The following is a 16,817-nucleotide window of genomic DNA, read 5'->3' on the forward strand; positions in this document are numbered from 1 at the left end:
GAGCCACTAAACGTTTGAACTGTAGATCTCTCCCCATTAATTATTCAAATACTCATCCTGCGGAATGTGGGTTGTTGTGGAACCCTGCGTATTGGCATCTTCTCCAGAGCTCCTTTACAAAATATTTACACATATGGCTTCTTCTCAGGATCAGAAATGGAAGTTCAGAGTTTAAATAGATGGATGTCTTTACATCTTCAAGAGAAGGATTTGCCATGCACAGAAGCATTTGCATAATGATTGCCGTAGCTGCCCCAGGCTGTAGCCCGGGGACTATTTTCTCTGACTATGCAAATCAGGTTCCAGGTTGTTTGCTTGGCTTTTGGTTTTTTGGTGCTTCATATCGCTCCAGTTTCACTGAGTAAAGAGAATGTCCTCTAATTTGTCCTCTAATTTCATTATATATATATTTATATATATATATATATATATATATATATATATATAAGCAAAGTATTTTAGAGTGTTTTATTAGCAAAGTCACTGTATATTAAGGAAGAACAAACTCTAAATGTAAGATTGAAATGCCAATTGCAAAGTATCATTTATAAAGAACAATAATAGAACAAGATTTGTAACCTTTGAACAAAGAAATTACTTAAAAACAAAAATAAAAGGGTTTATAAAAAAAGCATTTTTGAAAATGATATTGGAATTGCTTTTAGTTCAGAGCATAGAGAGCTAGCCTGAAAACAGAATAGTACAGAAGTACATATCAGAAAAACCAGTCACTACATGACGGAGCCTATACAGCAGTTATAAGAATGCAACGTATTTGTATAGCTTGATATAGTGATATCACATGAGCAACAAGCTTTATATTACACAAAGGCTGTTTTTTGTAGTGCAAAAGTGATCATAATTTAATGTCACAAATCAGTGAGTGCATTATTGTTCTGTTTTATTTTAGAAACAATGTTGTCTGTTTTTGCTCAGTTTGGCAAGCAAAAAAGTTTCCTGTAAAGCCATAGCAGAAGGTTTGTTTGTTTCTGTAATATTTTGTTTCTGAATGAATCCACAGTTTGAACAAATCATCTGAACCAATGATTAAGTGTACACTGTAAAAAATGATATGATGTTATTGAAGTTAATCTTCTTCTAACTTAATTTTATCAAAGTTACGCAAGCTGATTTAAGTCAGTTTAACATAATATAAGTCCAATGGACTTATAACGTTATTTAATTCAGCGTAAAAATTTAAGGAAACCAGGGTGTTTTTTTTACAGTGTAGTTAAAATGAATCAGCCTTTTGAACAAATGGAATAAATGACTCACTGACTTGCTCATTAGACATTTACCGCTCTGTACAGAATCATTTAATATTTCCATATTAATAAAAAAAATGCAAAAATGGTATTACTCCTCTAAAAATTAAAAATTAATTCATGTAATTTCAAAGCTGTATGGAAAAAAAACATTACATTTAATAATGAGATAATGTTGCTTGCCAAATTAAACAAATTATATAAACCTGAAAACAAGGCTGTTCGTTATACCGAAGAGCCTGAATTCACCTCTTAAGAATATAGGAGATCATCTGAGTCTTTTTGTGCCATCGTTCCATTCATTTTATGGTATGAAATGCTGTTGTGTTGTCTTCAGAGAGCTGCTGGTTTGCTGAGTGTTCTCCTCCTGCTGTCTTCTGATGCCACCCGGGAAGCTGTGCAGAATGGTGTAGTGAAGAAGCTGCTGAAGATGCTGAAGGTTGAGACTGCATTAGGTTTTAGCATTCAAGACAGCGTTTGTAAGCAAGTAAAGACAAATTAAATCAGATATGAGATACGGAAGAGCGTATAAGCTTATGCCCCTAAGGTTATGCCCCTAAAGTAAATCACATTTAGCCTGGTACTGGAGGTGTTTTATTTGAGAAAGTTCTAGGAAAGTTGGAAGCTTAACCTTTGCTGACACGTTGCTCTTTTACTACTGTATAATTCAGCAACGTGTCAGCCAGTGGATTATAAATTTTTACTGACCTAAATCAGCCCAGATCCCAGACTTCCTCAGCTTGTTTAAGGTAACCCAATTATACTTTTTTCTTTCAGATGTTGCCTCTCATTTAGTGTGTATTGTGGCTGCTTATGAATGTAAAACGTCTGCAATGTTTCAAAGATCAAAGTGCGGGGATAAATGGAGTTTTTGTCTTTTGATTCTAGGCTTCCTAAAATGAGTCTTGAAGTAGTGAAGTAATGAAGTAGTTTTACTTCTTTTCACAGACCTAGGTAAATGTGTAGCTAATTTACATAACACTTGCCTACAGTATGGTGTCCAGTGGGTAAATGGGAATACAGTTGGCTTTGACCCCCAAACAGTGTAGTTGTAGTTGATTTTGGTCTGGGATGTCAAATAGATGCTGTTTTATGCACATCAGTAGCAAATTCACTTTTCACGCATATCCAAAGTATAAAGATAAGGACTTTTTTATGTGGTAAAACCAACACTATGATGAAGTCCTGGTTAACATACACGTTCTGGTTTGTCTTTTGAGACATTTATAAAAATATTTTGATGTTGTTATTATCAAGTTTGTATCTGGTTTCATTTTTGTGAAGTTTTAGCACAAGGGAAACAAAATAATGAAAAACAGATTAATTAAAAAGGTAACACTCACGGGATATCTGTTAAATAATTGCCACTGGCTTGCATGGTTTAGGACTTGTTGCATCGATGGATTTGCTCTTTAGTGTTTGGACTTTCAGCAGTAAAAATTAAGCGACACTGAACTGAGCTAAACTGAACTTTTAACTCTGAAAACTGGATTGACACAGTTTCAATTTACTATAATCGTCTATTACGCTGCTTTGACACAGTCTAATTGTAAAAGCGCTATAGAAATAAAGATGAATCGAATTGATTTAATAAGCATGGCACGATAACCATTTTCAAGGTATACCGCGGTAGGTTTAAAAGAGCCCTTATTTTGCATTAAAAATAGTCATATTTTGATTTTGGGGGTCTCTAACAACAGTCATATGCATGCAAGGTCAAAAACACTTTAATTTTCTTGCAATATGCATTTATTTTTACCTAATTATCCCAACGACTCCCATATGATTCCTTCAGCGATTCATTTGTTCCCAAACTCCTCCTTAGTGCAAAGCTAATCTGCGCTGATTGGTCTGATGACCCAGTCTGTTGTGATTGGTTGACCACGTTCAGCGCGAGATGAAAAGAAATGCCCACCACAGCTATGTGGAACAGATATGTAACTACACGGCTAAATAACACACAAAGTATGTGAGAGCCCAATGTAGGAGTGCAATAAAGCAATGCAGGTAAACACCAGCATATTACTCTACCCTAACCCCAAGTAATAACAACAAAACACATTCAGTAATTCACACAGTGGCAAAAGTTGAAATATTTTGAAAATTGACCACGCCTGCTGATGGTGGCCATAGCAAAGGCAAACAGCAGTGGATCGTGAGTTCAGAAACGCATTTAAATCGATAAAGTAAGAAGCACACATCACGTTTTTATCATGGTTTTGGACGCAATATGTGAACAGTCCCATTAAGATTTACCCTGAGAGATACAGTATTAGCACTGATCTATAATAGATACGTGATTACAAGTTAAGCGGTGCGGTACAACTTATAACACACAATTAAATACATATTTTTTCAAACTACAGAAAACAAGGCAACAATTTTAATTACACTCACTGTACATATTAAGATCCTGAGGAAGAAGAAACCATATGAAGTGTAACAGTTACTGACAAAGTCCCTATCAAAGTCTGACAAAGTCCCATGCATAATAGTCTCTGCTGCTCCATCCTTTAAATGCAAATGGCCGGTGAATCCTGCGTTGCAGCGTAGGTTATTGTATCAATCATCAGAAAAATGACAGAAACAAACACAGCACTAGTTTGGCTATACTGTGATGTTGTTGTAAAAATAAACCCTTTATTCCCCACAGTCAAATCTCCATCTGTCAGTGATTGTCATCTTCGCGTCATGATCAGTCTCGTGATTCTCAGTGCTCCGCTAGTGTCTGAATGGAAAGAGCATTCACATTTTACAGGATCTAGAGTTGCATATTTGGTCATGTACCGTATCGACATTAAGCAAAAGAACTCGATTCAATCATTCGACTGTGAGTCGACTATTTTGTTAAAGAATTAATATTTTTTAACATGGTGCACTTTTAGATTTAAACTTCAGCTGGATGTTTTCATTTACTTAGTGCTGTGTTGCACACTACATGGAAGCTCATTTTAAAAACCCATAATAGGGGCTCTTAAAACCATTCCTACAGTATATGTAAAATTTAAAAAAAAAAAAAAAACTTTTTTAGGACAACAGTATCTCCAGCAGAAAAGATGAAAAAAAATAATTTTAAATTGTGAAGAAATCTGTGTTTTGAAACTAATGAAGATAGCAGTCAATGATTCATTAGAATTATTTAGCCTGACATGTTTATTACTAAAATATTTTAAATGTTTCTCAAATTAAAATATATTGGCTGTGTCTGAAATCGCTTACAATTCAGTAGGTACAGCATTTAAACTTAAATTTACTACTTGACTGATAGAAAAGTACATTCTATACAGTATGAATGTGGGTAGTATGAATCGGTCATACAGATGCCATTTTGTCATTATTATGTTACATACCTGCTTTACTCCCATTCATGAATTCTCTCACGGTGCATCATGGGATAGTTTAGCATTCATTGAAAGCACACTTCAGAATCTTGCCGGAAGTAGTAGGCCATCTGGGTACTTATCGCATATTGTTTTTCGAATTCTATGAATTTGGACATATTATTTGGCTCGCATACTGCTTTTTGCATGCTATTTTGTAAGTGTGTGATTTAGAATGCAGCCATTGTGTTCAAAGTGGAAAAAAAGTTCTTGTTTTTTACCCAGACATACAAAAGAGTATATTTTAGAGCAGTAATCACAATTATTAAAATCCAATGCTGTGCTAGTTAATTAACACCATAAAATAATAATTCAGATATTTTGAAAAATATTGGAAACCTGTAACCCCTGACGTCTATAGTATTTGATTTTCCTACTATGAAAGTCAGTGGTTACAGGTGTGCAACAGTTCATTAACATTAACATGTTTATTAACATTACCAAACATGAATAAGTACTCAATATAAGTATTGTTCATTGTTTGTTCATGTCATTAAATTAATACATGAACTAATATTATTCCTAGTGTTTTAAAGTGTTACCATAAAAATGTTCGATATAAAATAAATGTGTTAAAATGCATTTTTGGTGTGATGATATAAAACAAAACATGTATCAGATATACTGTAATGCATAAAACATGCGTGCAGAATAATAATATTGGTATTATATTACTGACATATTTAATTATGTCAGGCTTTACTGGGTTAAAAGGTTAACTGTGTGGCTGCCTGGCCATCAGCTATATTACGTTTTCAATCATAGAGGTTTAACTGAAATTTGCCTGTGTGTCTGTCCCGTCAGGCAGGGGGAGAGATGAGCTCCAGATACTCCATTAAGGCCCTGACAGTTTGCACCGCTTCAATCCCAAAGGCCCGCGAGGAGCTGGTTAAGCTTGACAAACGTGAGTTCTGAGGCAGTGAGGGAGAGGATTGGATTCAATAAGGCGTCTTAAGTTTTGTGGCCTTACAGTGACTTTGTGTGCATTTTCGCACTACACACATTTATTCATTCAGGGCTGCACACTCTGAGAAATCTCCTGGCCGTTATTGACGAGTTGGTGGTGGGGAATGCAGCTTTGTGTATGGGCCACTGCTTAGAAGTGGATGGCGCCGCCAGTTGCCTCCTGGGTACAGACTGTGTGGCACTGCTGCTCCGCCACGCCGCTGGAGATGCCAAAAGAGCAGCCGTTCAGCAGAATGCAGCCATCACCCTTGGGAAGCTGTGCAAAATAGAGCCCAGGTATAATTAAGTCTGACTTGCCTTTTAATGTCATCTGTATTATATTGAATATCATTCATGCTGATGTACGTGCACCCAGCAGTGATACTCTGGGAAACATGAAGGTGAAAAGATAATAACTCCTTATAATTAACCTCAGCAAAATGATGAGCTTTCAGAATGTGTAATGAATTAAAACTTCTCCGATATAGATTTAAAGGGTTGGTTTGCCTCAAAGTTTGCTCAACAAACCCACAGGACTTTAATTCATGTTTAAGGTGCAAATAAAGATATTTCTTTATCAAATATGCAACATTTCTGTCCATTAAAAGTCTTGTCACTCACCATATTGATCAACGAAATCGTGTTCACAGTATATTAAATGGCCATTCATAATAGACAATCTAATTTAACCCAATTTATTTTGTTTAATATGTACATGCAAAGCTTCTATTGAGAATTTAGAATTAAGCTTTATACTGTATGTCTGTCAAAATATTTTATGAAGTACAGTAATTACCCTGAAAATTGAATCTTTTTTGTAATATAGCCTTTGACTGTGTATGACTGCCCCAACTAAGAGAGAGACAGCGAGTTTAAAAATGAAGCAGTAGACACAATATTAAGTTAAAATAAAACTTGGAGCTCCAAAACTCTGGACCTAATAATATATTAATGTGACTAAATATTGGTGGGGACGACATGGTGGCGCAGTGGGTAGCAATGTCGCCTCACAGCAAGAAGTTTGCATGTTTTCCCCATGTTCGCGTTGGATTCCTCCGTGTGTTCTGGTTTTCCCCACAGTCCAAAGACATGCGCTATAGGTGAATTGAATAAGCTGAAATGGCCGTAGTGTGTGTGTGGGTGTGAATGCAAGAGTGTATGGGTGTTTCCCAGTACTGGGTTGTGGCTAAAAGGGCATCCACTGCGTAGAACATATACTGAATACGTTGTTGTTTCATTCGAGAAGGGTATAAATGGAGGTCAGAGCCAGCTCCAAGTGTGTGGGCCTTCGAGCTCCAAGTGGGCTGTACAAACCTTGAGTTTTTATTTATTTAATGTCTTGTACATGAGTCCAATATTGTGCTTTCTTTTGTACCCAATAGAGTTCCCTGGGCTGCAGCAATACCCACCTGGTTCATTCCATTGTGGCGACCCCTGATTAATAAAGGGATTAAGCCAAAAAGAAAATGAATGAATGAATGAATAAATGATGGTTGTTAGATATAGCCAAAACTACTTATATGTTCTGTTAAACCTTTATAGAGGCTTAAATCACAGTTATTAGTAGATTACAGAAAATCTGGCCAAGGTAAGGCTGTTCTCTGTGGGTTTCAGTTATCATATTCTTTAATGACTGTAAAGATAGACCTCTCTTAGCTAACCAGATTTGAGAACCAGAATTAACTTTTGTATGAATGAAAATAAACACCAATATTATCATTTCAAATTACTTTAAAAGAGGAGCAAAAACCTGAAATAATAATATCTGATATAAAAATATTTTTTCATTTATATTCTGAAGGTTAAAGGTCCCATGAAATTAAATTAAAGTTTTTTAGGTGTTAGTATCAGTATTGTTAGTTTTTAGGATATCCTAAAATAGATATCCTATAGTTTTATAGGATATCTATAAGCTAATGTGTTCCAAAACAGTGACAAAATTTGCGTTTAGAAGATATAAAACTGATATAAACACGTAAGGCTTGTAGTTTGTTACCGCCTAAATGAATCATGATTATATTCACAACACCACATACTTCAGTTTCTTTACAAATCATGACGAATCAAATGCTCTGTAGTATCTGGCATGCCCGCCCCCTGTAAGAAGTTTCTTATTTGCTGTTCCACTGGATGCGCTTGAACCAAAGAGCATAGAATCACTAAGAGGCGACACTCTAGTGCGATTTGGAAAACAGCCACTAGATGGCGCGGTGGCCATTTTGGAATGAAAACTCTTAAAGAATAACATCATATTATAAGTCTGTAAAATAAACTATAAAAAGTGCTGATGATTGTAATAGTAAGTGCTGTATTGTCGTCTTTCAGGTTGAATCTCAGCTGTAATGCGCCTTTTAAATAAATAAATAAATAAAAAAAAGCAGCTGCTTGCCATCGTGACAGCAATAAGATCCTATGAAAAGCCGATTGCTTTTACTTTAAAATGGCAGAATACTGGGCTGTTGCTGGGCGCTGCTGTTGCAATGGAACGTTTTATTGAGTGTCGGCTCTTGGTCATTCTAAGCTCTTTGCTTGAGCGCAACCTCTCACTGGCAGAGCTGTGATGAAACAAATGCTATTGGCTGTTTTTTTTTTTTTTTAAAGGGGAGGAGCTTACACTATATCCCACCCTCTTTGAGTTTCGGTTGAGATTATGCCAAACATTGAATAAAAAAGGAATATTTCAAAGCACTTCACAAGACCTTTAAGGAACATTTTATGCTTTAAGAATGACATAAGTGTGAGAGAATGAAATAATTTTAAGTTTGACAGAATGAAAGTATAATTAATCTGTTAATCATTCTAATAATCATCAGATGAATCAAAATAATCATGTTACAGCTATATTTTCAAATGCAAACATGTTAGTTTATTGCATTTTAAAATAGTTTACATTCCTGCCTCAGTTTACATCTGTTAATGAGGACTTTCACAGATGACATAGTCTTTTAAAATATTTACCTTTATTGATTTAAAGAAACGTCAAGTTTTTACCTTCATCTTTAATTTATGAAGTGTCCACAAGCTCCAAAAAATAGCAGCTCTGTTAGATAAGTGTTCCTGAGGCATCTTATACTCCCAGTCAGCATCTAACAAGGACAATTCAACAAAGAGGAGTCAGAATCTCATGGCATTCAACTTTGATGAGCTTTCAACTTCTCAAAGGTAACGCTGCTCAGAGCACGAGTCTTTACAGTGAGATTTCAAACCTCACAGATCAGAGTGCAGCCTAAAAAAGACATTTTAGACAGAAAACAGTGGAGGGTGCAGACGCTGCCAAAAATATTACGCATAACCTGTGAACCTACTTTATATGCAGAGCAAACGTTTTCACGCTTGTTTGCATTTCATATTCTTAGCTGGTTTTATATTTGGCTGTTTGGGTTTCATTGTGTGGTCAAATTGAGAAAGAAACTAATTCTGTTGCTTTGATAAATCTCTGTTTTGATTTTTTTTTCAGGCACATGGAGAAGCTCAGGGAGCTCCATGGTTTAGAAATTCTTCACTCCTGTATGAGACTGATCACGTGAGCTACTTCCCAATAAATGACCCCATAACTCAGGACACACGCACACACACACACACACGCACACATAGATGAATGCTGTTTGGTCCACAGCTTAAGATGCTCATCTTAAGTGAGGCCACAAATTACTGTCATGCCTGAGGCCTATCTTGATTATGCAGCTGTTTCCTGTGTTCATTTTAATTAGAGAGAATTCACATTGACATGTGAGTCTGTTATCTGCTGTTGTAGAGAGCATGTTGCCCCGGGACGATATTCGAAATGTTTCAATTTCCTTTCATCCCAAATGGCTCACTTGGGAAGTGTGTTGCCTTGATTACATTTTGTTCTCTGTTTGTTGATAAATGGATTAATGGTAACTTTCATGTGCTGAATAATAATAAAAAAGATAAATACAACTGCATTTGAAGATAATTACGGTTAAAACCTTCTCTTCTTGGCAGAGTTGATCGCTTTGGAAAGCATTTGATGATGTAAGGAGAAAAAGTAGCTTTGTTACAATAGAAATGGCTTTCGCTGAAATGAGTCAGTTTGTGTAATCCAGGGTTTTGGACAGGATTTAACAAACAGACTGCTGTAAACTGCAAGTTAAACACTTGATAACTCCTATTAAATTTAAAGTCACCTAAAGGCTTACGTACTGCTGTCATTCCAAATATGTATAATTTTTTGTACACTAAATAGTCAATGTTTAAAAAAGAAGAAAAATGATTTTACTATTCTTAAATGCCATTTTTGTATTCTTGTCATGTTTCTTTTATGCTCCACAGATGAAAGAATGCCACAGTTATAGAATAGCATTACAAGTAAATGATAAGTTAATTATTTTTTTTTGGTTAACTGCTTTCTAAAAATACTTTTTGTCTATTCAACTGCCCAGAGAAAAGTATTCTGCTTGCTACAGTTATCATACATAAACAAATTATTCAGATGATTTGTTTCGAGTCATTTGTCAGGTTTTTGTTCTTCAAAGACCCTTGTACTGTATGTAGGATTGGTTTCTTATCCTAAACCTCTGTTTCTAGTCCCAAAATGTGTTTTTGTGCTAATAAAGAAAGGTTTGAGCCTTTGATTGATTGATTGATTCATTTTCTTTTTGGCTTAGGACTCAACCTGGACTCGAATTAGTGACCTTCTTGCTGTGAGGTGACAGTGCTAACCACTGAGCCACCATGCCGCCTGAGCCTTTGATATGAGTAGGAACATGGGCTATTATTGGCAATATAGGAACTGAAAATTATTTAGCTTTATTTTAGTTTTACATTTTCTCCTATTGTACAAAATCTAAAAATGGGTTTTGTAAAAGCCCTAAAATAGAGAGAGAGAGAGAGAGAGAGAGAGAGAGAGAGAGAAAGAGAAAGAGATTAAGCATGTGAAACTGTAAGTTTAACTGATTCCAGAACAGTGGTGCAATGTAACAAAGTACAAATACTCCAATTACTGTAACTGAATAGTTTTTCTGAGGAATTGTAATTTACTAAGTAGCTTTAAAAATATGTACTTTTACTTTTTCTTGAGTAAATTTTTAGTGCTGTATCAGTACTTTTACTCCACCACTTTCCTGCAATCTGCATTTATTTTTTCCTTGTCTATGGGGATTGGCTAAAATAATAATACATTTGCATCATAATGAACAATTTCAAGGCATGTTTGGAAAGTGTCCAAGTAGTTGCCTAAAATCTTTACATGCAATGATTGTTTAGAGTGCATGTCAATGAGAAGATTGTGGATGTTTACTGTATGATGACTGAAATTGACAAATAGTCTTAAACTATAACTAAATGCACTACAGAATGTTACGTTTACAATTGCCTGCACAAATTGCATGTCACAGTGTAATACTCACTACTCTTGAGTACTTTTTAAGGGTCAACTTTCACTCGTACTTTGAGTAATATTCACAACAGATATACTTTTACTCTATTTGCACTACATTTTTGGGCAAGTAACTGTACTTTTAATTGAGTATGATTTTTCAGCACTCTTTTTATCACTGTTCAAGAACAGCAATGTAAATCAGAAATGTTGTATATTCTCAGTTTTGAAACTTTTTCATGGAGTTCTGACAATAATTGTTTGTAATATATTAATGTATGCGTGGAGAGAAAAGGAGATTGTGCTTACCACAATGTCATTTTGTTGGAAAAGAAGGTAAAATTTGGGTTTTCCCTGAGAATAACCGTACCTTAGAACACCAATCAACCAATCAGATTCACGAATTGAATTTAAACTCATTTAGTTGTAATATGCCTATTTAGAAATTATGTAAATAAAATAAGTTACTTTGTAAATTTTTTCCAGTGCTGGGTTGTGGATGGAAGGGCTTTTGCAGCATAAAACACATGCTGGATAAGTTGGCGATTCATTCCCCTGTGGCGATCCCTGATTAATACAGGGATAAAAGCAAAAAGAAAATGAATGAATGTTGTAAAATTTTTCACTACTACAGTAGGTTAGCTTAGGGTTAGTTGTATCAACCAGTCTACTAAAACTACACTGTAAAACCCAATACTTAGCTTTATCAAATGAAAGAAGTGTAGTTAACTCAAAATTGACTGAGAGTTAATTTTACTCATTTGAAAAGAGTTTTGAACTCAGTGTTGAAGGTAATGAGTGAATTAAATACCTCATTACTTCAACTTAAATGGAGAAAGTTCACAGTACTTATATAGACAATTTTTTTTAACCTTAAATGGTTTGTAGCAATTGGTTTCCTCAAACGGTTTGAGTTCAACTTATTGGAGGTTACAGTATTAAGTTGGTTTGATTTCTCTTCATTTATTGAATTTTACTGTGCTCAAATTGCTTTGTTCACTCAAATGGATTAAGTTTACAGTACTCAGCATTAGTTTTTGAACTTAATTGATTTGTTGCAATCGGTTTCCTCAAATGGTTTAAGTAACCTTATTGGGGTTTACAGTCTATTATAAATGCTTGCTGACTTATTTATATGACTTATAAATTTTATAGTTGAGGTATTTACTATACAGACAATCTAAATAAAGAGTTTTGTTTGTTTTGTTTTTCCAGAGGGAATGTGTTTTATTTTGGAGGGAAACCATGTCCTTGGAGCAATTCTAGCTGAAACATTTGTTTATGGAAATCTGTTCAGTGCTTGAAAAGAAATGCCTAAAATGTCTTTTTTTTTTTTTTGTTAAACACCATACAAATCAAATTATATGACAATTCTGGTACCACATTAAACATTTCTCCTTTCTTTTTGTTTTCAGTTAGCAACATACCAGCTCAGCATTCTGTAACTCAGACACTTTTTGCTGTTTACAGCAAAGTGACAGGTGGGATTTCTCAAGACACTTTTTACATTTATTTATTTAGCAGATCCAAGTAAGACAGACAACAAAGCGATTAATCTTAAGAAGCGATAACATGAAAAATGCTCACAATGCATAGTTTCAGATTTTGAAAAATAGTGAAAGCTTTAAATGTTTTTCTTTTCTTTTTCCAAAAGAGTTGCCAGGATAAGTGCTCATAGAGGAAATGAGCCTTTAGCCTTATTTTCTTGAATTTATTCATTTGTTCATTTTCTTTTCAGCTTAGTCCCATTATTAATCTGGGGTCGCCACAGCGGAATGAACCACCAACTTATCCAGCATATGTTTTATGCAGAGGATGCCCTTCCAGCTGCAACCCATCTCTGGGAAACATCCATACACACTCTTTGTTTTCAACTTGAATTATTTAGACATTTCAAGCTTTCTAGAGATATGTCTCTCATGCCTCTTTGTTGAGTATTTGCTGAGTTTCTGTTCATTTTAATGGCATGTTTTTTTCTGACCACAGACTATATTGCGTGGGTCTAATGCAGACGATTGTAATAACAATCTTTAAATAATGATTGTCGTTCATGGCTCACATAAAGACGAATTACCATGTTTGTAAACTTTTAGGATGCGCGCACAGCGAGGTGGCAAAGAAAAACCTGGATCGCTAGCATTTACAGCGAGGGAATGACATCCGATGCGGTACAGAGTTTGTTGTTGTCTTAAAAATAAGTCATTTTGATTATATATTATATATATTATTTACATAATGCTTTTAGCGTATTATAACAGCTTATCAAGCAGTGATAATCACGGTGAATTGGCAAAATTAACGTTAAAGTGAGCGGCGTTCATCTGAAAAGGTCCATTTGCGATAGCACCATCCCAATGAATATTGGGTAAGATGAAATGACCAAGCATCCAGCCCCAAATATACAATCTCATTGAAGCTCTAAGCGATTAACAAGAGAGAAGTCAAAAGTCTACAAGTCTTTGGATGTTTATGTTCTGTGTGGTCATGTGCAAGAAATATTCTGAAAAATTTAATGATTACCAGATTCAAAACTACACAGCAAAATATGGGGACCCAAAACAACTCTATGGGTGTTAATTTCAACACTTTGAAAGTGTCTCATGGGGTCCACTCAAAACAGACTTAAATCAACACTTTCAAAAGGGTTGGCACATTGACACCGAAATAAGGGTTAATTTTAACTCAGGGCAGAGTTAAAAAATGTAACTATATTTAACACCACCTGGTGTCATATATTGTTATTTTATTCAACTCTCTTGAGTGTAAATATGGTAAAAAGGTCAAATAGACTGTAAATTACAAAATAAAAACATTTTATTTGAAAACATTCACAACTTCAACAATTCATTCAATTTTTAAAATGCAACAATGTCAAATATGCTTTAAATGTTTTATTAGTACAGACAGTATCAACAAAATATGATGTCCAAACTTGATGTTTCATCAGAGCAATTTGAAAGTTCAATATAGCGTCACTCATAGTTTTCTTCTGAACTCATAGTTTTCTTCTGAAATTACATTTTAAACAACTTGCCGTGCAAATCTTTCACTTCTGGTGTTTCCTTGGTCCTCCATATCAAACACAGCAGTTTAAATGAAGGTATAAATGCTGTAAACTTGTGTGAAAACAAACTGGAGCTAGGAAATCTCATCAAGCATGTCCTGTGAAAGATGTGCTTCCCAGCCACAGGATGACCTTTTTATCCATCACGATGTACAGTAGTAGCTGCTGATCGCTCGTCTGGTGGTTCCTGATGCACGGATATAGGGTGATGCTCATCTAAGAACTCTTCAAGACTCCAGCATGACTAAGAAAAATGTTTGAAAACAAATTGCAGTCAAATTCTATGATATATTTAAAAGAACATTTAAAGTAAATAAAACATTCAAGAAATCTAAACTCACCTTTTGAAAATCTTCATGATGATCCACAACTTGACTCTCCCAGCTGGTTGAGGTGACAGGATGTGGAAAAGTAGAAAAAACACATACATCACTGTTGGATCTCCAAAAACAATTAGGTTAACCTCTATGACTAGAACTGGAAAAACAGGCAGCTGTCTGTCCAGAATCCTGAATTTAACACAACACTTGGAGCAAAATTTAGAGGAGCTTAAAATCTTTTATATCATTTAGTGATGCTGACTTCCCCAAAATTTTGGCCACAGTGTAAAAAATATTAATAAACTTACAGTTTTCTGTAAGCGTGTGCGTGCGTGTGTGTGTGTGTGTGTGTGTGTGTGTGCGTGTTTCTTTACCAGATTCAACTTGTTAGGCCCTTTCAGGTCCAGTATTGATGCCACCTTTCCTGGAGTCTAGCAGATGTTTCAGGTCCAAATATAATCTAAAATATTAGGATAAGCAGAAGAGAAAAAGTGCAAAGCAAAGAGCAAAACATTATTTAAGTAACAGTTCACCCACAATACAAAACTTATCACCTTCATGTCATTTGTTATTCTCTAATGCTCTAATACCCTCTCAGCTTATTGTGAAACAAATACAGAACTTTATCAAACATACCTTCATTATTATCACCACATATGACCAAGAAGGTGTGCTTGGTCATTTCACCAACTCTGGAAATACACCATCCGTCTCTAATCAGCCACCGTCACAGGGTCTTGTGTTATTGTACAGAGAACTGTGGCTGTTAAAAAACAACAACACATTAGTATCTAACACATATGCATAACCTTCAAATAAAAAAGAGAGATGAACATCACAAAGTATGCCTCACACATTTTCACATATCTTTTGATTCAGATGTTGATTATTGATAATAAATCTACAAATCAAACCTGTATCATCATTAGGCTGCTCAAATATGAATCAGTTTATTCATTTTACAGACAGGTGGCTGTTTACAACGCACTAATAAAACGGAAATGTTGTGTACAGTACATGCTAAGTTTAGCCTATAGTTTTAAGCACAATATCATGCGGGAGAAAAAGCTTGACTAAGATGTTCCTGACAACAGAAATAGCCTAACTTACTAACGTCAGACATCCCGAGTTGGGAAAAGTCATTTTCGGGGGATACAGAGTTGATTTGCGGGAGGTAGCGGGAGAGATGAGTACCGTGAGTTGAGCGCGACGTACCTGAAGAGCGGTGGGGGTGACTTGCGCGCGACGTACCTGAAGAGCTGGGAGGGATGCATTCCGACTTTAATGGTTGTCAACACTTAATTTAATTCAAGCGTACGTTATCACACGAGTCTAAGTTATGAACTAACGGTATATGGACGGCCACGAATGAACTAGTTTAAAAGGGCCTCGGTGTTTAAAATAACCAAATTAACGTACACGAATAACAAACAATCATTTGTTTCAGTCAGGAAGCCTTTTACAATTAAGCATATGTTCATTTACTCACCAGATATGTTTTAGAAACTCTCCAGAGCTTATGGAAACCGTCCTGTGTTGCCGTTAGCATCCGGGCAGAGTAGGCTAACGTTAGGCGGCTCCGGGGATTCCCTCGCTAGTTTGCTTGGAATTAAAGGAGAAGTGTCCATTTTATTTTACAGATGGGTAACAACGCACAAAATGGCATTAAGCGTGACAGAAATGTGTTGAACATGTACATTTGATGTTTTTATGCACTATGTATGCGTGAGCATATATAAAAACATTCTTGAAAAGAAGTCAATAGTAATGCAGTTAAGCTAGATACACAAACGACCATGAATGAACCGCAGAAGTTTAAAATTGTCACTCCATTCTAAAGTTATTAACTTAACAACATGTTTACAACTGTATTTCCTTAAAGAAAGTCAGTACAATACCAACATTTAGGTAGTTTGACTCACCAGTTGCTGTTCTAAACCTCAGATGGAAAATGGCGTCTGGAAAATTGTTCAGTGACTGGGGCTGCATGAATTCCCGGATGTTGGAAATAACACCACCAAGTGTTGAAAAGATAACTCCTTGATTTCGCACTGAATAAAATCAATTCTAACTCTTATTATATTCATTTATCAAAATCTAACTCTTTAACGTCAACACTTTACTCTCAAATGCTTCAACACCGAGAATTTAACTCTGATGAATTTGCTGTGTATGTAGTGCTAAAAAATGAGGTTCTGCTTAGCCAATGACTAGGAAAGAAAACGGAGGTAACGTTATACAAGGCCTGGGTAATCAATTATCAACAAGCAAAACTACTGCATTCTGACAGCGAACTACACCTGTACGGCAGGGTATGTGAACTTACACATAGATGTAAAGTTGGTTTTATATTTGCATATTTGGAATTTCTTCTTAATAATATTAGTGAATAATATTATATGTAATATAATCTTAATTTCATAAAAGTATTATTTGCAAACTCTAAATAGCAAAATCCTATTAGCAGCAAATGACTATCAAAGTACAACATAGTTCACAGTCAAA

General features: G+C 35.3%; 1 protein-coding gene and 1 long non-coding RNA gene across 9 annotated transcripts in view; one reads left to right on the plus strand and one right to left on the minus strand.

Annotated features, from left to right (window-relative positions):
• The window catches only part of ttc12 (tetratricopeptide repeat domain 12), a 34,645-nt gene extending 24,460 nt beyond the window's left edge, over positions 1-10,185 (plus strand). For 7 of the 8 annotated variants that reach the window (XR_012390538.1, XR_012390539.1, XR_012390540.1 and 4 more), the window contains 4 exons: positions 1,603-1,704; positions 5,450-5,549; positions 5,662-5,887; positions 9,048-10,185. Coding sequence is in view for 5 of the 8 variants with exons in the window: in XM_073923145.1 (XP_073779246.1) it covers positions 1,603-1,704; positions 5,450-5,549; positions 5,662-5,887; positions 9,048-9,117 (498 nt within the window). In the remaining 3 variants the exon portion in view is untranslated. Of the gene's footprint in view, positions 1-1,602; positions 1,753-1,936; positions 2,068-5,449; positions 5,550-5,661; positions 5,888-9,047 lie in introns of those variants that run through there. The other variant, XM_073923144.1, reaches the window with a different exon arrangement.
• Positions 10,186-13,804: 3,619 nt separating this feature from the next.
• LOC137487747 (uncharacterized) lies at positions 13,805-16,272 on the minus strand. The gene is made up of 6 exons (XR_011006455.2): positions 16,235-16,272; positions 15,802-15,914; positions 14,949-15,075; positions 14,687-14,772; positions 14,334-14,376; positions 13,805-14,236 (listed from the first exon to the last, which is right to left on the minus strand). It is a non-coding gene; the product is annotated as an uncharacterized lncRNA (long non-coding RNA).
• Positions 16,273-16,817: the final 545 nt, after the last annotated feature.

Source organism: Danio rerio, chromosome 15 (assembly GCF_049306965.1).
Source record: "Danio rerio strain Tuebingen ecotype United States chromosome 15, GRCz12tu, whole genome shotgun sequence".
NCBI lineage: Eukaryota > Metazoa > Chordata > Actinopteri > Cypriniformes > Danionidae > Danio > Danio rerio.